This window comes from Danio rerio, chromosome 8 (genome assembly GCF_049306965.1).
Source record: "Danio rerio strain Tuebingen ecotype United States chromosome 8, GRCz12tu, whole genome shotgun sequence".
NCBI lineage: Eukaryota > Metazoa > Chordata > Actinopteri > Cypriniformes > Danionidae > Danio > Danio rerio.
The window spans coordinates 48,030,510-48,055,635 of NC_133183.1; the positions used below are offsets into that span (position 1 = coordinate 48,030,510).

The 25,126-nt window shown below is 33.6% G+C and overlaps 1 protein-coding gene across 4 annotated transcripts in view; it reads left to right on the plus strand.

Moving 5' to 3' along the window:
• Nucleotides 1–7,141: 7,141 nt before the first annotated feature.
• msi1b (musashi RNA binding protein 1b) overlaps nt 7,142–25,126 on the plus strand; it is a 41,064-nt gene continuing 23,079 nt past the window's right edge. For 3 of the 4 annotated variants that reach the window (XM_073909388.1, XM_073909389.1, XM_073909390.1), the window contains exons 1-6: nt 7,142–7,255; nt 7,520–7,560; nt 8,418–8,499; nt 8,626–8,710; nt 20,073–20,114; nt 20,244–20,336. In XM_073909388.1, the coding sequence (XP_073765489.1) occupies nt 7,197–7,255; nt 7,520–7,560; nt 8,418–8,499; nt 8,626–8,710; nt 20,073–20,114; nt 20,244–20,336 (402 nt within the window). In that variant the 5' untranslated portion in view covers nt 7,142–7,196. 4 annotated transcript variants of the gene reach the window in all.

Consider the following 25,126-nt stretch of genomic DNA (forward strand, 5'->3'; position numbering starts at 1 on the left):
CAGAGAACGGACTTGTGTTCTTGTGGGGACCGGTCTTGCCAGGTGTCCTCGGAAGAACGAACTCTGGTGACCACGAGAACAGAGAACGTGTTCTTTGAGAAATAAGATGCTGCGTTCTTCCTGATGGTCACATGACCTTCACGCATTTACAAAAATTTATTGTTTCCCCCCCAATTCAAAATATTTACTTTGCATAAAAACATGATCAATATACTCTGCACAATATAAACAAAACTGATTTTAATAAGAATTTCAGCAAACACCCTTAATGTGTTTATTCCTTTATTAAGATGTCCATGGTAATGTTTACTTTCACCATTTCATTTAGGGAAACTCCTGAGGTAAATAAGTTAAATCTCTGAACTTTAATAATAAATCTAGATAAAATGCTACGCTTCTCATCTCTAGTCGCAATGACTTCTGGGACTTCCAGAGCGAGTTCGGTGCTCAAGTCTGCATCGGTGCGTCCTCGATATCAAGATCACATCCAGGAAGTTTCACACATCCTCTGTTCTTGTGGTCTTAAGTATTGGAACTGAACTTTGGCAGCTGATTATGACGTTTTACATGGACACAAGACCACTGAAGAATGTATATTGAGAAACAGCCACAGTCCTGGAGGGCCGATGTCCTGCAGATTTTAGCTCCAACTTGCCTCAACACACCTGCACAGATGTTTCTAGAAAGCCTAGTATGAGATTGATTAGCTAGCCCAGGTGCGTCTAATTGGGATTGGAACTAAACTTTGTAGGACTCTGGCCCTCCAGGACTGAGTATGGGCACCCCTGGTTTAGATGCATGTCACTGATAAGAAGATGATGGATATTTACTGTATGATGACCGAAAATGGCCTTAAACACCCAGCAGGCACAAGATGTCAACATGCCGTCAGATTAAAATTGTACCCTACACTGTAAAAAAGAAAAATCGTAAAAAAAAAAAAAGTCAAATGACTGGGAGCTACGGCTGCCAAACAAAAACCATAAAATTACGGTAAAATTTCTTTTTTGAAATATAGTGCAAAAAATAATAAGTCTAGAGATATTTTCATTAAAATATTTACAGAAAAACACTGTTATTTTACAGACTTTTCCTAGATTATTATGATCAAATCCATTTAATAAAGTAACCCAATAAGAGTTTTACAGAGAAACACTGTTATTTTACAGACTTTTTCTAGATTATTATGATCGAACACCATCAATAAAGTGACTGCACTAAAAGTTCAAGAGAAAACAATGTTATTTAAAACTTTTTTACAATTAAACACCTTTAATAGAATGCCAAGACATGCTGAAGATCGTAATTTAACAGTTTTATTTTGGATCAAAAAAATTAGGAAAAAACATCAAACGAGATACAACTGATTAAAATTCTGACAACTATAACATTACATTTTATTGAATAGTATTATTTTAAAACATGTAAAGGTTTAAGTTGTATGAAATGATTCAGTTCCAAATCTTAAATGAAATGGAACTGTAACGTGAAGGGGACTCTGACAAAGAAGTGCAGATTCAAATGCAGGTGTATTACACAGAGATGGTCAGGTAAGCAACAGTCAACACAGGGGCGAACTGCAAACAGATGTATGCACGGAATCCAGAGTCATGGTCAATTAACAAGCAAATGATCAGTCCTGGCAGCAAACAATGTAAACAATTTACAAACAAAGCAAGGCAAAAGAAGAGAAACGCGTCATAATGTTCACAGTAGCAGTATAACAAGACTAAGCAATTGGTGCGTGTGTCTGTGCTGCTTTTAAAGTGCATGTAATCAGTTCATAACAGTCCTCCGACTGTGTGTGTGCAATCAGCAGAATCTGGAACAGGTGTATGTGAGCGCTCTTAGTGTGTTACTTTATTAAATGGATTTGATAGTAATAATCTAGGAAAAATCTGTAAAATAACAGTGTTTTTCTGTAAACATTTTAATGAAAATATCTGAAGATTTATTATTTTTTGCACTTTTTTTAAACAAAGAAATTTTACCATAATTTTATGGTTTTTGTTTGGCAGCCGTAGCTGCCTGTCATTTGACCTTTTTTTTACGTTTTTTTTTTTTTTTTACAGAGCAAGTAATTCGATTTATTACTTTAATTTTACGTAATTTTAAATGTACTTAAAAAACAGGAAAAAACACTGTAAATAATACGTCAATTTTATTGTATAAAACAGACAAATTGCTGTAATTTGTCATTACTTATATAGTACATAAAATAACAGTCAAGCCATTAATTTACAGATAATGATAGTAATTTTTATGAACTTTTGAATATAATTTAAAATAACAGAAAAAATACTGTACAAATAATAATAATAATAAAAAATAATATAATAAAGCACCTAAAATGAAAGTCAAACGGTTAATTTGGAGAGATTGGTTGTCATTTTACTAAGTTTTGAATATAATGTGAAATGACAAAAAATTACTGTAAAATTTTTTGAGATTTTTTTTCTGTAAAATTAGGTTTTTATTACAGTGTAATGTCAGGGAGATGCTGCATTTTGTTTGGAAATGAAAATCGTGTTTACATCAGAACTCAATGTCAGCCATATGTCACTGTCGAGCGTCCAACCTAAAACTAACCAAATATCAACGTCTAATGATGTTACAGCTTAACGTTGTGTCGACGTTACCACCATGACATCTATCAGTTGAATTTTGGTTGCCTTAACTGATGAATAAATGGTAGTGTTTTATGTCAAAAGGATGTTGTACCCTTTCAGACTCTGTGTCCATTACAATGGACATCACATGACATCCCATGTTTTTTTTTTCACTTACGGAGCATTTCACCAAATTTTAAATTCCTCAATTAATTGAATGCTGCTATACCATATCTGCATATATGGTTTTATAATATTCTATTAATATGAATTAAAATATAAAACATTTATGGTGTTTTGTAAGGGGCAGTTTCTGCTAACAATTTCAGGGCAAGACAGAGATGAGTCACAGTTACCAGAGGTAGATGGAGAAATTGAGGTTGAGGCAGAGGAAAGTCAGGATCAAGAAGACAGAGAAGATCATGACCATGATGCAGATGTAAAACCACTACTTTGTAATGATGATGTTATAATGTTAGGGAATTACAACTTTTTTGACCAGATGTCCACTACAATGGACAAATAAATACACCTAATGAGTGAAGAAATTTTTTTTTTAATAATTTGATCTCATGGGAGCCTCAAGAACTGTGAAAATATACTTTTACATTTTTCTGAAATTTGGAATATAATTCAGGTCTGAAGGGGTTAAGATGTTGGCTCGACATTGGATTCTGGTCACTTTCTAACAACCTAAAATCAACTAAATATCAACGTCATTTAATGTCATTATTGGACATCAAAATAATGTTGTCCTTAGACGCTGACTAGACATTGAGTTTTGGTCACCTGACGTCACAACCTAAATCTAATCTAATATTAACTACTTATGACATAGTGTGCCTGCTGGGAAATAACTAAATGCACTACAGAATGTTACAATTACACACATCAACAAATTACATGTAAATACTACTTTGAGTAATATTTACAACAGGTACTTTTACTCTACTCACACTACATTTTTAGGCAAGTTATGGTACTTTTACTTAACTATGCTTTTTCAGTACTCTTTCCACCACTCATCGTAATAGGGAAGAAAAGTGATTTAAATGACTTTGAACATGGCATGGTTTTTGGTGCCAGAAGGGTTGGTCTGAGTATTGCAACAGTAACTAAAATAACCATTCGTTGTATGGAACCGAGGTATGCAGAAGAGCATCCCTAAACACACAACAGGTCCAACTTTGAGGTGGATGGGATACAGCAGCAGAAGACCACACCAGGTGCCACTTATCTCAGCTAAGAAATGGAAACTGAGGCTACAATTTGCACAGGCATACCAAAATTGGACAATAGAAGATTGGAAAAATATTGCCTGGTCTGATGAGTCTCGATTTGTGCTAACATTCGGATGGTAGGGTATAAATTTGGCGTCAACAACATGAAAGCATGGATCCATCCTGCCTTGTGGTTCAGGCTGGTGGTGATGGTGTAATGATGTGAGGGATATTTTCATGGCACACTTTGGGCCCATTAGTATCAATTGAGCATCGTTACAATGCTACAGCCTACATAAGTATTGTTGCTGACCATGGCCATCCCTTATATGACCAAAATGTACCCATTTTCTAATGGCTACTTCAAGCAGGATAACGCGCCATGTCATAAAGCGTGAATCATCGCAGACTAATTTCTTGAACATGAAAATGAGTGCACTGTACTCAAATGGCCTCTACAGTCACCAGAGCTCAATCCAATAAAGCACCTTTGGGATGTGATGGAATGCGAGATTTGCATCATGGATGTGCAGCCGACAAATCTGCAGCAACTGTGTAATGCAATCATGTCGATATGAACTAAAATCTCTAGGTAACTTAATTAATCCTAGAATTGGTTCTACTTTATTCTCTGGTCGATGAATAAATTCCTGGATCTGGCTAATGCAAAAGCCTTCATTGAAGCTAGTACATAAGCTTATTTTTAAAAGTATATAGGGAACAGATTCTTAAACAGACAATCAAGGTTTACAAAATGTTGTGAAACCTCTGGTTGTAAAAACCCTCTTAAATTTAAGTTCTAAAAAAAAAAAATGTGATAACCATATATGAGAATATATGTTTTTGTATTGTAACTAAATAGGTTTGTGATCCATCATTTGCTAAACGTCTTTTGTACAGTAGATAGATTTTCATACATGTTTGGAGATGCATAGACAACTTGACTGTACCAATATATGGCAGACAACTTAAAAGGATAGTTCTCCCAAAAATGAAACTTATGTCATTTACTCATCCTTTACTTGTCACAAACTTGTTTGAGTTTGTTTTCTGTAAACACACAAATTATTTTTGAAATAGTTTGTAAACATTTAGCAATTGACTTCCATATTTGTTTTTCCCACAATGGAAGTCAATGGTTACAAGTTTCTAACATTTTTCAAAACATCTTCTTTTGTGTTCAACAGAAAAGAAACTCATAAGCACTTGGAACCATTTGAGGATAAGTAAATAGTTAGTAATTTATTATTACAGTTTATATTTTTTTATCGTTGGGGTGAACTATTACTATAACACAATTTTTTAGTTCTTCATAACATCTTTTTAATAAATACAACCTGATGATCTGCCTTTTTATACTGGGCGTTCATGAGTTAATAAGGCTTTGATTTCGTGTCACCGGACCTGTAAAGGTTAAAAACCCCTGCTTAAATGCATGTCTGTTTTTGAAATTGTTTTTAGTGATGTTGATATGTTGTCCTGATATGGGCTTCCCCTAGAGAGCAGTTCAGGACTAAGCCGGAGCAGTTTCATCAACAGGTGTCAGAAAAAAATCTGAAAATGGCATAGAAAGAATGAAAGGGAGCAGTTTCAGAGTGAAAAAACAAAACCTAATCACAACAAACTCGAAAAAAATGAAAGTGAAAATCAAGGGAACCTAGAAAGTTATCAGGCCCTATCAGAAAGTTTGATCTGTCAGAATAGAAGGTCAAAGACGGAACCTCACAGGAAAAGCCAAACACAGACAAGCATGGCCTCTAAAAAAAGAGGCTGTGAATTTAATGAAGTTGATAAAGTAATTCTTTAAAATTTGACTTTGCACGATTTTCTTTGATTTTCACAAACTTTTCTATTCAGTTTGTATAGACATTTTGATAATCATGTGTGCAAATAAATATAATAACAACATAAAATGTCATGTCCTTTGAGTACTTTGAATATGTCTATGAACATAATAATTATTATTGTTATTATTTATTCATTCATTCATTCATTTCCTTTTTGGCTTAGTCCCTTTATTGGGCAAAGATTAATTACAATTAATCACATCCAAAATAAAAATTAGTTTTAACAAGAGATAAGTGTGTGTATTATACAGTATATATTTATTATGTATATGTGATACACACACAGAGAAACAAAACCATACAGAACAATTTTGTTTTAAACCATAGATATTTAAATGAATGTATAATTTGTATCATATACGTATATAATTTATATCTAAATATACATAAATATTTTCTAAAATATATACATGCGTGTTTGTGTGTGTGTGTGTGTGTGTGTGTGTGTGTGTGTGTGTGTGGTGTGTGTTTGTGTGTGTGTGTTTGTGTGTGTGTGTGTGTGTGACACACACACACGGACACACACACACACACACACACACACACACACACACACACACACATTATAAACATATACAGTACACCTATATATTATGTCAATGATTAATTGCGATTAGTTTTTATTTTTATTATTGTTGTTGTTGTTATTCTTGCTGGTATTGTTGTTGTTGTTGTTGTTATTGTTGTTATTACTATTATAATTATTTTTAAACCTACATTATTTCAACTTTTTAAAAATATTGTTATAGCTTTATATGTTTTTTATTATTATTGTTAAAAACTTTGAATTAATTCATTTCTAATTATTATATGAATTAAATATTGTAATAATAAGTGTTTTATTTTATTTTCACTTATTTCTGGTAAATTTGTTGTTGTTGTTGTGGTTGTTGTTTATGTTGTTGTTTTAGATGTAATATATTTTTTCAGTATTAATATGTAATCTTACATGCATAAACATTATGAAAAATTAATTTTTTATAAAATTAATAATAATGTTTTTGAGTGATATAAATATTGTATAATAAGTACATATTTCAGATAGATAGATAGATAGATAGATAGATAGATAGATAGATAGATAGATAGATAGATAGATAGATAGATAGATAGATAGATAGATAGATAGATAGATAGATAGATAGATAGATAGATAGATAGATAGATAATGTCCCCAATTAAACATAGTTGTAATGTAAATGCTCAAAACACATACATAATATATACATAAAGCAAGTTACTGCAATAATGGGTGAATCTCCTAGACAGAGACGGGCAGCTTGAGCAGATGATGTCGAATTATTTCAGCTGTGATGTCATCGTTGTGTCACTTAGGAAGGTAATCCTCCACTGACTCCCGGTCAGTTCTTGAGGGCTCCCGTGTTTCAGGCCGGGACTGGACCAAGAGAGAGGTGGAGTCTTTGGGCTTTGAGCTCTAACTCACCCCATGCCAATCCCCCTCTCCACACTTTCTGCCTCCTTTCTCGCACCAGACTCGGACGGGAGACACAGCCGCGCAAATGGAATCGGAAGGCAGCCAAAGTAACCTGTCCTCCTCGGACTCACCGCACGACCCCTGGTAAAAACAAACAAACAAACAATATACTATATTGATACTAATACGACTGATACTTAACTTACACATAGGATCGTCATACCGAAATGAATTAAAAAGTAAGTTAACTCTAGGGAGACGTGTTTTGGCGGTGTCCAGCGCACCTCACATCCAGTCGGATGGGAATCACTGCCGTTATTTGAATCCCTGAGAAGCTTGAAGCGACTCTTCTGTGTTTTACGATTCAAACGCAGCACTTGTTGAGCACTTGTTTTGTTGTTTTTACAGCAAAATGTTTATCGGTGGACTAAGCTGGCAGACTACACAAGGTGAGTATCACTTTACAAAGTATATACATGTCAGGCTTATGATAAAACACGTTAAACACTGAATTACTGTGTCATTAATTTTTACATAAAACCTTACTAACATTTACAAACAACTACAATACTATACACGCTGCAACCTGCAAATGTAATGTATTTTTACATTTAATGTGCTTAATTACAGTTTAAAATGCAATTTATTAAGTTTTAAATGCTTAAAATAATATTGTGATGAGTTGTAAATCAAAGCCAATGATGAAGCCTTTGTGTGTGCATGAGTGTGTGAGTCCAGCCATGTCGTTCACATTATGCATGCGACTAATAAGTATTCCTGAAAGAAAAAGAAAGTCCATTGCGTTGCTCTGTAATTTGGCTTGATCCTTTGTGCAAAGCCTATACAACAGGTTTAGCCGAGTGAATGCAGAAAGTTTTGCCAACTGCTGTCATGCTGTAGGCTGTCCTTAGTATGTAGGACACATTGTTGATTTGAATTACGCTGAGGTATTGTTCACCTCTCTTAACAGCCTTCCTGTCATCTGATTCTGCCAGCTATTATGATCATTTAACAGATGAACGTTTTCATTAAGCTTTATTGGCCTGGCAGCCACCTTCATGTTAGTCTACATTTTAACCAACTTACATGTATCAAATATAGCCTTGGATGGTGTGATTTCAAATCATCAAAAAGCATCTACATGATGATGACCTCACCTTGTATTTTACATCAGGCATCTTAGATCATCTCCACTGATGATGTCATTCATTCGCTTTCGATGTCATTGACGTAAACTCTTGGTTTTCCACGCTGTTTAAGCTTTTCACCCTTATTGTGATGAAATAATCTTCTCCTGCTTTCGCAGAGGGTTTGAAGGACTACTTTTGCAAGTTTGGTGAAGTGAAAGAGAGTATGGTGATGAGAGATCCAGTTACAAAACGCTCGAGGTAAGGGAACGACCAACCTGACTGGGAAGCGAACGCAAACATACGAAGGCTTTTATTATTGACTGTATTGTCAGTTTTACACAGAATGGGTGGAGGTGTTGTAATTTTGATCTCTCTGTTGTCTAGGGGTTTCGGATTTGTCACATTTGTTGACCAAGCTGGTGTGGACAAAGTCCTGGCCCAGACCAGACATGAGCTGGACTCCAAAACTGTGAGTTTTAATCATATTAAACTGTTGAGGAGCATTGAGTTGTGTTCACACTTGATTAAAACAAACTATGTTGCGATTGCTGTGTCCACTTGAGTAAGTGTGATCACTGATATTCAGAACTTAAGTGCTGTTTAGGATAATCCGTTTTTGTTTTACAATGCAGGCTCATTGTTACAGTTCTGCCTGCCATCCAAACTGCTCTGATATCTTCGACCCACAGAAACTGAGCAGTTTGAAAATGATTAATTCCTCATTTAATCTGGAATCTATGGTGATCTTTTTCAGTATAAATAGACTGAAACACAAACTTACTAATAGGAGGTGCAATGGCACAATTGCTCTTCTGTCATGTCTTTTAGACTGTATAGTGCAGAAGGAGATTGTTTTTATTGAAAGACAGTAAAAACATAAGTCTGGACAAGGAGCATTTTCATTCAAAAATGCCATTTTAAAACAAAAACCAAACAAGAGGCGTCTAAAAAAATATGTTTTAGTCCCCTTCCGAACAAACTCTAATGCAGTTTAATAGAAATCAGAAGATAGAATAAATAAGAACTCAATGAATCATAAAAAGGCAGCGCAGTGGTGCAGTAGGTATTGCTGTCGCCTCACAGCAAGAAAGTTGCTGGTTCGAACCTCAGCTGGGTCAGCTTGCATGTTCTTCCTGCATTCGCATGGATTTTCTCCTGGGTGCTCTGGTTTCCCCCACAGTCTAAAGACATGCGGTACAGGTGAATTGGGTAGGCTAAATTGTTCGTTGTGTATGAGTGTGAATGAGTGTGTGTGGATGTTTCCCAGAGATGGGTTGCAGCTGGAAGGGCATCCGCTGCGTAAAAGCGTGCTGGATAAGTTGGCGGTTCATACCTCTGTGGCGACCCCAAATTATTAAAGGGACTAAGCCGAAAAGAAAATGAATGAATGAATCATAAAAATGACATGATGTCACAAAATTAGATTTGTTTCAATATGCTGTGATGTAGTTTATCATGATAATAATCATGGATGATATTTTGGGCAAAAAACCATAAATAGTTTTTTGAATATGTGTTTTAGAATATTCTGTTTGTTATATATGCAATGATGTTCATGACAGCACCAAATGCTTGAAGACTTAATAGACTATTTCATTTTAAACATAAAATGTTCACCTTAATCTGGCCTACGGCATGGCCGAGATGTTGATTGGACATGTTCACTTGCAGTATGAGGGGCAGAGAAAATTTCTCAACAAAGCACATACAGCTCAGCAAACAACAAACAACTTGTTGTGTTTAAGTTTAGGTTAGGGAGGGAAACATGTATGTCATAAAAGTATTTTTTTATTTGGTATTTTATGTTTCATGTTTAATATGTGAACCAGGACTAAATAGATTGTTTGTTTTTTTGTCCAAATAAACCAAGAGAAGTTGGAACAAACCCTTTTTTAAATACATTAACCATCTTTTTTTATTATTACTGAATATTTCTGCAGCATCTGATCAACTGAAATACCATGATGGGGTAATTGTTAATCGTTGGGGTGGCAGATGCTGTGTATGCATGTGAGGTTTCATGCCTTTTCACTTTGGTTTTTGATCAAACAATTCTGCAAGATTTGGAGAGAGAGAGAGAGAGAGAGAGAGAGAGAGAGAGAGAGAGAAAGTTCCCATCTCAGCCGTTTCTCAATGAGGTTGTCAGGGAAGCATTCCTATTCTGTGTCAATTGCTATGGTGACTAGGGGACCCGAGCAGGGTATGCTGGGAGTTGCTGGGAAGCCTTTGTGGTGCCTCGTCTCAAGAGTGCACACCAAACACATTCGACTCAGGCGGAATTCAGATTTGTCCCCTGTGGAAACTAGTCCTCAAATCCTCAATGATCGAATGCTCTGTTTTTCTAACAGGTTACGGTGTTTCAGATTTTTTTTTGCTTAAGGCAAGACACTACAGGTGAATAGGTTAAAAAAGATCTAATAGTGAAATGATTTGTTATAGAACTGCTAAACACTGCAAATTAGACGTTATTTAAAGTGGTTCCAAACCTTTATGAGTTTCTTTCTCTTGAACACAAAAGAAGATATTTTGAAGAATGCTGAAAACCTGTAATCATTGATTTCTAAAGTAGGAAAAAAACAAATACTATGGGAGTCAATAGTAACATTCTTCAAAATATCTTCTTTTTTGTTTAATGGAAAAAAAGGTTTGCAACAAGTAAAGTTTGAATGATGTAGTAAATGTAAAAAGTAAATGACACAATTTTAATTTTTAAGTGAAAAATTCTATAACTGGCATACATTTCATTTTTGTTTCAATATTTCAACAATTTGGAAAATACTGGAAAGAGCCAGGAAAAATTATTGCATTTTCACAATATTTCTTTTTTTATATTTTGTATATAATCAGTCAAACTATTTAGGAATATAACCATCTGTATAAACTCTCAGAATATAGATATGAGTAAAACAGTGAATGTGATGTAAGTGGAGATTTGTAGCTCAGTGCAGGTGAATAATAATCATTTAAAGAAAATAGCCTTAAATATGTATTGTAATTAAAATCCGAAATATGTGCATTCATTGAATAAAACTATTTTGTTTGCTTTACACAAATCTCAAAATGGACAGGTGTTTTTGCTTATCATGTCTCGCCCTAATGTTTAGTCTAAGTGACAGAAATGTAATTAGAACTCATGATATAGCATTAAAATTGATTAGAAGTATCAGTAAGAGAGTTAAAAATGGGAAACTTTGATGGGTGTTTTGGTGTGTTGCGGTGCATCTATTTGTGAGAGTCTTTGTCACTGTGCAAAGCAGGCGGGTCCTGGGACAATGGTGCCCGTTGGTTACCATGGCAATGGTGGAGTCACCCCCCAGGGGGTCAGTAGGGTGGGAGGGTGAGGCTTCAAGGAGGAGAAGAAAAAAAAAACTCTCCCTCTTCTGAAAGTTTGAACTAGTTCCTCATTTGAGTGAAAATCTGCCTCGCACTATGGCAACAGGTAAAACCCGGCAAACCACAACGAAACTGCATGTTTCCGCACTTCAGAGTCCTCAACACTTCAGGTAATTTGCCTGTAATGACCCCCCATAATGAGCCATTTACAGAGCTTTTCTGTGACACTTGTTTCTGCTGCTGCTTGATTCAAAATAAAATCTAATTAGAATTCCTAGTAGTTTATTTAGAATCAAAATCTCACAATGATGACCTTTAGTTTTTGGTTTTGCCACCAAATAAATGTAAATAAGGTTTTTATTCTGACACTTTGTCACAATTTGTTTTTAGTTTATGGTGCCCAGTGCAGTTGCAAGGTTATATTTAACTTAAAAAAATTAAAATAAATTAATTAATTTAACAACTTTTTGTTAAAATTCAGAGACAACATCAGAGATTTTTTTTTGCAATTACTTTTTTTTGTCATAATTCTTTTTTGTTTTGCCACGGAATGATGAAAAAGAGTATGTTAAAAATGTTTGTTTCATATAAAACATATGCCAGAGTAGTTGGTGGTTCATTCTGCTGTTGGCAACTTCTGATAAATCAGGGACTAAGCCGAATTATAAAAAAAAAAAGATTGCAACTTTAAACTCATAATTATTTGCATACCACATTTCTGATTTTTATATGAGTTTCCGGGTAAATAATTCTGACTTTTTTCCTCAGAATTGTGAGTTACAACTAGGCATGGGACGATAACCGGTTTTAAGATTTGCCGCAGTTTGGAAAATCAAGATTTTATACCGCAAAAATTTTCTGTTATCATTCTCGAGGTATATATAAGGGCTTTTTATTGTATTTTTTATGTGTTGTAAAGAAATCTGTGTTTTTGAAACTAATTAAGAGAGCAGAAGGAAAATTATTTATTTAAACTATTTAGCCTGACATGCTTACTGCTCCACAGTATTATAAATGTTTCTTAAAATAAAATATATTGTGTTCAATGGGGAAAATGTTTCTTTTTGTTTTATTTGACCTAGCCCATAGATGCTCAAACTAGGGCACATGGGTCAAAGTTGGCCCATGGTAACCTTTGATTTGGCCCTCCATCCCATCTGAGAAAAGAGAGAGAGAGAGAGAGAGAGAGAACAATTTTGGGAATTTTGGAGAGAATACCTCTAACAGATTGTCATTTTTAATTTAACACAACCTTTTGTTTGTTTAACTTTTGAGCTAGAAAAAGCAAACTCAAATTAAATTTGTCAATTAAATGTTGTGAACCAATTAGATAAAAAAAATAAATACAGTGACTCGATAGACATTGCAAAAGATATCAGCAAACGAATCAAAGCAAGATGAATTTTCTAGTGTTCTAAAAGAGATTGTTTATGTTTTTTTATTGTAAGCAGTTCATTATAAAATGAATCATTCTCAGTACAATTAAAGTATTTAAAAAAAATAATAAATTATGATATTGGGCAATGCGGTGGTGCAGTAGGTATTGCTGGCGCCTCACACCAAGAAGGTCACTGGTTTGAGCCTCGGCTGGGTCAGTTTTTGTGTGGAGTTTGCATGTCCCCCCCCCCCCCCCCCTTGTTTGCATGGGTTTCCTACGGGTGCTCCAGTTTCCCCCACAATCCAAAGACATGCGGTACAGGTGGATTGGGTAATCTAAATTGTCCGTAGTGTATGAGTGTGGATTATTAAATGTTTTAAAATTATATAATACATTTATAATAATGAATTAAGAAATTACCATGACAACTTTACAGTTTGGTATATTTACATCCAGCCCACCACCCTAAATCAAGTTTGGTTTTTGGCCCTTCATAAGAAAAAGTTTGGGCACCCCTGACCTAGACATTTAAAAAGAACAGTTATCACAATACCGTGAAACTTTGGTATTTTTATCCAAGGTTATCATACCGTCAGAAACTTGTACCAGCACATGCCTAGTCACAACGTTTTACAATTCTAAACTTTTTTCTTATTATTGAAAAGTTTACAATTGGCATCTTACAATTCAGACTTTTACTTATAATTCTAGCCTTTTTGTTTTGCTACAACACAAACAAGCAAAATAAATGGCAAATAAATAAATAAAATTAATAAATGGTAAATAAAATAACTAACTAACTAACTAACTTACTAAATAAATAAATAAATAAATAAATAAATAAAATAAAAAGCACTACAAAATCTCCCACAATTTTGACATTTTCTCACAATTCGCAAGGTATCAGAATTCTCAAAACTAACCTAAAGGCTGACAGGGAGCTGATGGAAAGTGAGTGGGAAATAAACCCAGCACAACAACTCCAGAGCACATTCAGAAGTGTCTCTCAGCTCCAGTCTTCCACAGCGTGGCCGCTTATGCTGTTTTTGAGTGCCTCCCCCCCCCTGAGAGAGAGCCAGGGGAACATGGAGGCCTTTGTCCTGCTTTACCTCTATGACTGTGCCCCTGTGAAGGTGCCTTATGGCTGCTCGCCTGTGCCGACTTTAAACTGGAGATTAGCTTAACGAGCTCTGCGATGGGCCAGTGGAGGAGGGGAGAAAGAAAGAAAGAATAAAAGAAAAAAATGTGTGCGGCACAACTCATAAAATATCGAGTTTTTAGTTGATGGGGTTGGGACACACTGCTCAAGCTGATGGAGTTGTTTTTACTTTATGGTTGTGTGATTGAGTGTTTGCGATTGATATACACCATTAACAGGCTTCTAGCAGCTGACATTAAAGGATTGACCTGGTTAGTTAAGTCCATTGACTTAAAATAGTTTTGATAGGGATGGCAAGTTTGTCATTGACAAGCTTTTATCAATACCGGTAGAACTTGTCTTTTTATCTTACTGTATTTGAGAAATCTCTAAATATTTGTATATGTTAAAGAAAGAAAACTGAGTATAGGTACTGTAGATGTTTATATTTCCACCAAATGAAGAACTTGTCATTTTGAGCTACAGAGAGGTATTGACAGCATATTAAAACACCCTCAAAATAAACACACAAATCACAATCTTTATACAAAGACTGCAATTGTAGTTTGTACACTTTAAAGTGTAGTAAATCCAGTAGGCATACTCAAAAAAAAAAAAAAATGCTGAAGATTAGCAAAAGAAATTTTGTGGAAACGTAATACTGTTGTCAGGTACTTAGGAATTTGGTTTTCATGCATTACATATGGTTTTGAAAAACTATACATTTTAGGAAAAGTTTAAATTGTAAAAAAAAATATTATATAAACTCAAAAATGGCATAAAATCGATTTAATAAAATATTTACTTTGCATCTTTAGTACAGATAAGAATATTAGTGTATCCTAATATTTAAATTAATTATTTTTCACACATACAGTTAAAGTCAGAATTATTAGCCCCCTTAAATTATTAGCTCTCCTGTTTATTTTTTTCCCAATTTCTGTTTTACAGAGAAGATTTTTTCAACACATTTCTAAACATAATAGTTGTAATAACTAATTTTTAATAACTGATTTATTTTATCTTTGCCATGATGACAGTAAATAATATTTTACTAGATTTTTTTTTTCAAGACACTTCTATACAGCTTAAAGTGACATTTTAAAGCTTATCTAGATTAAATAGGTTAACTAGACCGGTAAGGGTAATTAGGCAAGTTATTGTATAACGATGGTTTGTTCTGCAGACAATAAATCGAAAAATAAATATAGCTTAAAGGGGCTAATAAAATTGACCTTAAAAATTTTTTAAAAGACTAAAAACTGCTTTTATTTTAGCTGAAATGAAACAAAAAAGACTTTCTCCAAAAAAAAATAAAAATATCAGACATACTGTAAAAATTTCCTTGCTTTGCTTACCATAATTTAGGAAATATTTAAAAAAGAAAAAAAATTCAAAGGGGCGCTAATAATTCTGACTTCAACTGTATAAAGTGATACATTATTATTTCATAAATTCCAAGGTTTTGGTCAGCAGCATTACATCACATTTTGCTTATTTTATAAAAAAATCCTTTATTTTAGGACGCTAAATTACTTTCCTGATTATTTTTGCTATGATTTTTGCTCGTACAACATTTAGTTTTTCAAATAAGAAAGTTAGTTTTTTACACAAGCAGATTTGTTCAAATGCATCAGTATTGAACCATTTATTTTAATTAAATACATCAAATGATGTAAGAGGATTTTTACAGACTAAAAAGGTGTTCAAGGTAGTTCAAGAATTAAAAACTCTTAGGCTGTTTCCGAAACTGCCTACTAGTAGGTGCTGCATTTAAATTTAAATGTACTACTTGGTTGTTATAAAAGTGCGTTCTATACAATATGAATGTGAGCAGTATGAATGGATCACATACGTACTACATCCGCCATTTTGTCATGGTCACATGACCTAACTGCATGAGTTGCGTCTCTTCACTCCCATTCATAAATTATCTCGTAGTGCATTATGGGAAAGTGCAGCGTGCATCGACTGCACACTTCAGAATCTTGCTAGAAGTAGTAAGTCATCCAGGTACTTCTCGCATACTGTTTTTCGAATTTATACTACTCAGCTTGCGGACTGGTTTTTTAAGCATACTGTATAGTATGGAAGTATGCAATTTCAGACGCAGCCTTATTTATCAACAATAAATCTGAATTTAGACAATGTCTGTAATTGTTCTATATCTATAGTCTGTATGTAAGAAACCTACTCAGACTGTCACATGAATAGCAATTTGATGCATTTCTGAATAATAAATAGGCAAAAAAATAAATAAAAAATCAGTCATTTCATTGAACACTTACTTGATAAAATGCATATACAAGCAAATATTCTAGAATTAAAGTGTGGTTGACCACTAATCTGAATTTAGCAAATGCCATGTGGTGGTCAAACACACAAAGCACTAACATTTAAAATGCACCTTCCTCTGCTTGTAAACCACTTACCATCGGTTCATGTGATATGCGAGAACGATTGAGTCATTAAATGTGATTATCGGCTGATAACAATCCTCGGCCGATCGATCAGAGCGTCCCTATTCTGCATTTGAAATTGTTTCAGCAATGAATTAGTACATCGATATAATTTTTTTTTTTAAATAAAAAAGTTCAATCAGCATTGCTGGAGATTTACTTTCAGTAACAGATCTTGAACACATTGAACATCCTAATGGTCAGACATATTTGAAAAAAACCTAATCTAAAGCTTGCAATGTTACAAAAGATTTTAATTTTTAAAAAGTAAGTGCAATCCCTATTTTTTACATACAATCTATGAAATATTGGCAAACATATCAATAAATCTGAATAAAAACATTGGAAATGTGGTATATGGTGCTTTTCAGTGTAGAGGATCTTATTCAAACGACAACATGCTGAGCCTTACCACCATTTGATTGGATGACAATATTCCACTCTCATGGACTGCAGGCTTTAAATTAAATGCTCAAAAACCACAAAAAACATGGGCTGACTGACATGGGAGTCCGAAGGGATTAAAAAACAAATTTAATGACAAGAATGTGTCTCACGTGACCATACATTTTATTCTCAGTTGCTTTCCTCTCATGTGCGTCGCTGGCTGTATGTTGATTTTGTTTGTTTGTGTGTGTGTGTCTGTTTGTTTTTGATTGTGCGCAGGAGTGGTGCAGCCTCAGCAATGTTGTGGACCGGAGGTGACTATCAGAGTAGTCTAGAAAAACTAGCCATAAAACCGTAGTTTCTGCATCAGATCTCTGTTCAGATTAGCCTAGCCTCTTCATTTTTACTCTCTATAGTTTCACAAAAGAAACTCTCGTAGTCTCGTGTAAGGAAACGACGCTGGACAACTGCTGTCGTTTACCTCAAAAATGCTAGCTCTTTAGCGTAGCTCTATTTGAAAGAGACTAATCATTATCGCTGCTAGTGCTGTACTGCCTTCACTGTCTTCTAGAGTTTAACCTCAGTACAGCATGACGTAGACTAGCATTTGGTCAATAGATGGACTAGACTATAGACTAATATATAGTATCTTGAGTTTCTGTAATCTAGTTTTGTCTACTGTTGAAACTGGCGCCGAATCAACATCAAGTTTTCTGCACTTCTGAAGGTGTTGTTGCTTCATTTACACATCTGCAAGCTTTTAGCGACTTCATTGTTTTCAATTCAAATATAGAGTATTTTTAAGAGTGCTTGACATACTGTTTTTGATGATTTACTTGTCATTTTTTCATTTAGATAAGTCGGAAGTAAGAAAGACATGCAAAAACAAACAAACACAAACAAACAAAATAGTTTTGTTTGGCTGTCAGAAGAGTGTGTGGGTTAAGGATGTTTTTCTACTTTTATTTTGGTTGTGATGTTTTTTTTTTCTTTTTTTTCCTGTTGTCCGGTGATGTTTGCAGTCACAGATGGCCACGACAGCCTCATCTGTCCAGTCAAACTCCTTCATGTCCACTTGCCTCTCATAGAAATCTGTAAACTTTTCATTTCATTTGAATATTTACTTATTTTTTTATTTAATGGTTGTTCACACTGACAGAGATCATGCCAGATGGAGTTTGCTGGATGACAGTGATGAATGTTGTAGATGATAAAAGTACTATATCTTGTTTATTTTTTCATTTATTAAAAGTGATGTAGACTCACCGGCCACTTTATTAGGTACACATTACTAGTACGGGGTTAAACCCTCTTTTGCCTTCAGAACTGCCTTAATCCTTCGTGGCATAGATTCAACAAGGTACTGGAAATATTCCTCAGAGATTTTGGTCCATATTGACTTAGTCTGGCCATTCTCCTCCTCTATTCTCCGCCGCTCACTGCATATTTTCTCTTTTTCAGACCATTCTCTGTAATCCATAGTTGGTTGTGCATGAAAATCCCCATAGATCAGTTTCTAAAATACTCAGACCAGCCTGTCTGGCACCAACAACCATGCCATGTTTAAATTAACTTAAATCACCCTTCGTCCACCATTCTGATGCTTGGTTTGAACTGTCAATACATTTTGACATCTTTATCATGTCTAAATGTATTGAGTTGCTGCCATGTGATTGGCTGATTAGAAATTTGCATTAATGAGCAGTTGGACAGGTGTACCTAATAAAGTGGCCAGTGAGTTTATATATATTTCTCTATAAAGTGACAGTAAATAAATGCTATTGTTTACATTTGATGGGCCACACTTGTTTTAACTTTGATAATATCTAAATTTACATTTAGGATGGGTATTGTTTAAATTTTATTGATATCAATAATAATTCTGATATCACTTATCAATAGTGGCTCGTATCAATACAGTTACATTACTATTGTCTATCATTCGATGCAAAAAGATTTTTTTAAGATATAAGCAATTTCATTACTGTTAGCAAACAGAAGTGGAGGCGTAAAATATGGAGACAAATATAACTAAACACAGTGGTATGTGTATTTACAGTTGAATGGCATGTTTTGTGAGTTTTATTATATTACTAATGTTCACTATTACACTACTGCATGTTCATTTCCCGACATCCCACCCTGGATAAGCTCATAATTACAGCAAAAAAAAAACAATTCTAATTCATCAGTCGCATGATGACATCTTTGAGGGACATAAAATGATAAGCAGCAGCTTCTAGTTCGCCATTCACACCAAACTATATGGAAACAAACCAGCTCGGCTATCATTGACAGTAGCATTTGTCCTAAAGATTACTGGTACTCCAGTATCAACACAATTACGTGCCTTTTTAGACAAATACTGGTTTTTGGTCCAGTATTTTCCCATCCCTACATTTAAACATCTTTCAACTTCTTTCATGCTTAAACAACTGAATGAATGCTATTTAACTAATTGGATTCTGATCATATTTCACTGTCATTACTCTTGAAAAAACCTCAGAAATAAAGTCATTTTCATTTTCAAAGACCTCAGATGCGTCGTTGCATAATGCCCATTAAAAATATCTGCAGTATATATATATATAAATAAATAAATATATATATATATATATATATATATATATATATATATATATATATATATATATATATATATATATATATATATATATATATATATACATATATATATATATATATATATATTATTTTTACTTGCATTTTATTTGAGATGCTACAGCCAACCACACAGGTCACTAATTATATTACTATCAACAACAACAACACATCAACCTGATGTCATCCAGCAATAAAATCACTGTCAGTGTAAACCGAACGTCATTCTCATCTTCATAGCTTTTCTCTGTCACTGTTGTTCTCTCATCAGATGAATCTGCATCTCGTTTCACTTCTGTCATTAGTCTTGTTCTTCCCTAAACTCTGCATGTATGAATGTACCATGATCACTCTTCTCCGACAGTACAGTTAAAAAAAAAAAGTAAAGAGAAAGCAGCAGAGCTTCTGACTGATGCTCTCATTTACAGTCCCAGTCGGCTCTGTGCTGCTGTCAGTGTTCTTCTTTCTCCAGAATTTCTAAACTTGGACCTTCTCCTCTCAAACTCTTTTCTAGATCGACCCAAAAGTTGCCTTCCCTCGGCGAGCCCAGCCTAAGGTATGTATGTTTCCGTTTGACTGGTCAACATAGTGGTCAGCAGGATGAAAGATCATATTAGGTTTATTGTTGTTGTTTTGTTTTTTTTTGGAGGGAGAGATTTTAGTTTTAGACTCTTTTGTTTTGCAGTTGGTCACTCGGACAAAGAAGATCTTTGTTGGAGGTCTGTCAGTGAACACGACTATTGAAGATGTGAAGCAGTACTTTGACCAGTTTGGAAAGGTAAGTCCTCTTTGTGTAAGACAATTGAAGGTATTATGGGATAGTGTGGTGATGGAGGAAAGCGATAAGAGTTCAGAGGCAGCTTGTTACAGTGATTTTACTATGAGGAAGTGATGTTAGTAAGGCTGGAAAAAAGGAATATGAGGAAATACAATGCAAAATGGCTTCGGCAAAATAAAATGATGTTAAAATAGTTCTGATTAATTTCACAGTATAATTTCAGCAGAATTAAATTTTAATTTTTAAATTAACACATTGTTTTAAATTGGGCTGCATGATATTGGCCAAAAATTGAGGAGTATCTGCATACAATAAAATACAATTGAACAGATACAAATGAGTTGGATGGCTTTCTGTGGAATCTAACAGCACTGAGATACAGAAATTTTATAAAATATATTTAAAATAACACTGTATAAAGAGTATCTGCAGGGTCTTAAAAAGTTTTAAAATGTCTTAAATCTCAAAAACTACATTTTAGGCCTTAAAAAATCTTTAAATTACTGTAATATTGTGTTGTAGGTCTTAAATCTTTTTTAAACAGGTCTTAATTTGCCTTTTGTTTATGTATAGCTAGTACCCAGTATGGGCAATACTCATCCAATAAATAAATAACAACCTTAGCTTTTTTTAATTAAGAATGTACTTTTCAACTCTATTAACCATAATGGTTTAATTATTTTCTTTACAATAACAATTGTATAAACATTATGTATTTACTGCTGAGGAAGCTGGTTTGGACAGTTGAACTGTTGTGCATACATTTAGTTTATTACAGTTTTTAAAATCTTTAAAACCTTTTTCAATGTTTTTTTTCTATTTTTAAGAAAGGTTATGTTGACAAAAAGTTTATGTATACAACTAGAGCTTACTTGTTTTGAAAATATTTAAACTATTTTGCTAAGAATTAAATAAAATATAAAAAAATTTAAATTATTAATTAACTTTTATCATTGTATTAAATAAATATACCAAATTATAAAAATAATTTTCAACTGGGCTATTCGAATAACTCCTTAGTGTTTAGCCCTGTATGAGTCTAGAATTTCATTTATAATGGTCTTAAAAATGTCTTAAAGGGCACCTAGGTTACCCTTTTTGCAGATTTATTGTGAATCTTTTTTGTCTCCAGAATGTCTGTAAAGTTTCAGCTTAAAACACCCATCAGATTTTTTATTATACCTTTCATAAGATTGTGTTTTATACATTTTTGCACTGGGTGACGGTTTTGCTGTACTGCACCTTTAAGGCTAGTCCTCCCTGCCCACTGTTTCTACGTGGCTTTCTGCATGCATTAATCTCATACCTCGGCTGTGTCAGAAAACAAACAGACATAAAGGAAGCAGATCTCACGCATTGTGAGAAATACTACAGTAAGAACTTTACCAATGAGAATTTGATGCATTTGCAGTGTTAAGTTACAACGATTATTAACACACAATGTCATTAAAAAGTTCACGCGCACATACACACACACACAAACACACACACATACTCAGCACGAATCCGATATGCACATACATACAGACAGCGCACATTTAGCTTTGCACTCTTTTTGCGCGCAAATGTGACAGGATACAGGTGAATCTCCACTGCTGTATGGATATCTGTTATGTTAGTGTACAAAAAAAACCTGATTTGACGTCCACAAACCAGGATTAAAGCCTCTACTTTTATAATTGTTCTGACACGCGGCTGTGCTGTTGAAGTCAATCTGAAGTAAATCTGAAGAATACTTCAATCTGAAGTAATCGCTGTAATTGATTACACACATGCACTGTTTTAAAAAAATTTCAACTTGTAAAACTCACTTGAGTTTTTTTGATCCTAGCAAACTGAACAGACCTTTTATTTCCGGTAGCTTTGCGCACATCCTCTCTTGTTGATATGATTATACAGTGACTACCAGTACATGTTATGCAGCTGTCAATTAATTAGGTGGATGGGGGAACCCCACTCCTACATCACGATGCGGTCTGTCTGAAAACTGCTCCAATTGGTCTACCGTTTTTATGTTGTTGATTTTTTTTTTAAAAAGGATTCGGTGTGTTTATCAACTTAATATGACCGCCTATAAACTATATCACATATGTCTGTCCAAACAGCTTGAAAAGTATTTTTCACCATAAGTGCCCTTTAAGTCTTTAATTTAACTTGCTGAAAGCTGCAGAAACCCTGTGTATAGTGTATATAGTGTCTTCATTGTTAAAATAATTAAAAACAATTAATTTTGGTTTATATACATTTATAACCTTTTGATTTAAGTTTTCTTAAATCATACACAAGTCACAAGTTTGAAAAAACAAACCAAAATAAAAATATTTTACTCTATTTTAGGGTTAAACTTGTGAGACCTCTCAAATGACATTTTCTGAAGTGTGATGCTGATCAACTAAAATCCCAATTTGACATAGCTGATTCTGCGATGTTACTATTGCAGATTCACACATTGCAATATTGATGCTGAAGCGATATATTGTGCAGCCCTAATTGTAAAATATAAATTATTATTAAAAGGTTAGGAATATTTGTGCTTTTATTTGATCAAAAATGCAGTAAAAACTGCAGTTTTGTTAAATATGATTACGCATTCATAGTTTTTTAACACTTAAAAATGTTGTTTTATTTGGCATAGATAAAGTTTCCTCATCTTTACTCCAGTTTTTGATGTCACTTTGATCTTTTAAAATAATTTTGAAATGCAGATTTGATGATTAAGAAACATTTATTGATGTTCTCGATTAATTATATTTAAAAATTATGGTTACATAGAAGGTTCAAAAGAACAGAATAATTGTTTTTAAATTGCAAACATTTCAAATACATGTATTTACTCTCACTTTTGATCAATTTATAATTGGTCAAAAAAGATCAAAATAGAATTTTAGCCTTCCTTCCTGAATTAAAGTATTCATTTCTTTAAAAAAAAAAAAAAGAAAAAAAATATGCATTAACTTTCATATATATTTCATATACTTTCATATATTCCATAAGCTGGAAAAAAAGGCTACTGCATTTTTTTCATCACAAATTTCAATTTAAAATAAAAAGTAAGAAACAAGTTTATTTCTCATGATTCTGAGGGAAAAAAGAATTTAATTGAAAGATACAACAACTTTAAGAAATACAATTAGAATTGTAAGAAAGCCTATAATCTTTTAATTACAAGAAATAAACAATAGTTTTCTAAAAAAAAGAGAGAATATAAAATATAACTATAAAATTGAGAGACAAATAGTTAGAATTAACATTTACGTGCTTGTATAACCTTAATATATTTTACAGTAGTTAACATTTAAAGTGCATCAAAACCTTTCATCAAAACTGTCCAAAAACTTAAAATTATAATTTATACTTCTATATACAGGGGTCGGGCGACAGGTAGTGTTCTCGCCTCACAGCAAAAAGGTCACTGGTTCTAGCCTCGGCTGGGTTAGCTGGCGTTTTTGTGTGGAGTTTGAATGTTCTCCCTGCGTTCGGATGGGGGGGCTCCGGTTTCCCACACAGTCCAAAGACATGTGGTACAGGTGAATTGGGTAGGATAAATTGTCCATAGTGTATGAGTGTTTATGGATGTTTCCCAGAGATGGGTTGCAGCTGGAAGGGCATCCGTTGCGTAAAAACATATGCTAGATAAGTTGGCAGTTCATTCCACTGTGGCAACCCCAGATTAATAAAGGGACTAAGTCGAAAAGAAAATGAATGAATGAATGAATGATACAGGGGTCTTAAAAAGGGGTCTGCTGGGTCTTAAAAAAGTTTTAAAATGTCTTAAATAAAAAATAGTAATAATAATTTAATTTAGGCAAATATTAAACTCACTGAAATATAGTGTTGAAGTTCTTTAATCATTTTAAACAGGTCTTAATTTCCCTATGTCTAAGTATAGCCACCCAATCTGGCCAACACCCAATCATCTAATCCATCTCAAAACTTCATTTTTATATACAGAATATATTAACGTTTTTTAATGCAAAGAGATACAATTCACAACAGCTGTTAGACATTTTTAAAGCAAATTCTCCAAACTAAATTCCCTAATCAGGGAGAAAAATAAACCTAAAGAAAACTAAAGCTACACATCCCTTTAAACGATCTTCCATCAAAACAGAAATTATTTACAGAAGTAAAAAAATCTTCTTTGGCCCTGTATAAGTCTAAATTTCATTCATGATGGTCTTAAAAGGAGCTTAAAAAGTCTTAAATTTGAAACCTGCAGAAACCCTGTGTATACATACAGTTGAAGTCAGAATTATTAGCCCCCCCTTTAATTATTATTTTTTTAATATTTCCCTATTGATGTTTAACAGAGCAAGGAAATTTTCGCAGTATGTTAATATTTTTTTCTTATGGAAAAAGTCTTATTTGTTTTACTTCAGCTAGAACAAAAGCTTTTTTTAATTTTTTAAAAACATTTTAAGGTAAAAATTATTAGCCCCTTTTAAGCTATATATATTTTTTTTGATAGTCTACAGAACAAGCCATCATTATACAATAACTGGCCTAATTACCATAACCTGCCTAGTTAACCTAATTAACCTAGTAAAGCCTTTAAATGTCACTGTAAGCTGTATAGAAGTGTCTTGAAAAATATCTAGTAAAATATTATTTACTGTCATCATGACAAAGATCAAATAAATCAGTCATTAGAAATGATTTATAAAACTATCATGTTGAGAAATTTGTTGAGAAAATCTTCTCTCCGTTAAAAATAAATTGGGGAAAAAAATAAACAGGAGAGCTAATAATTCAGGGGGGCTAATAATTCTGACTTCAACTATATATATATA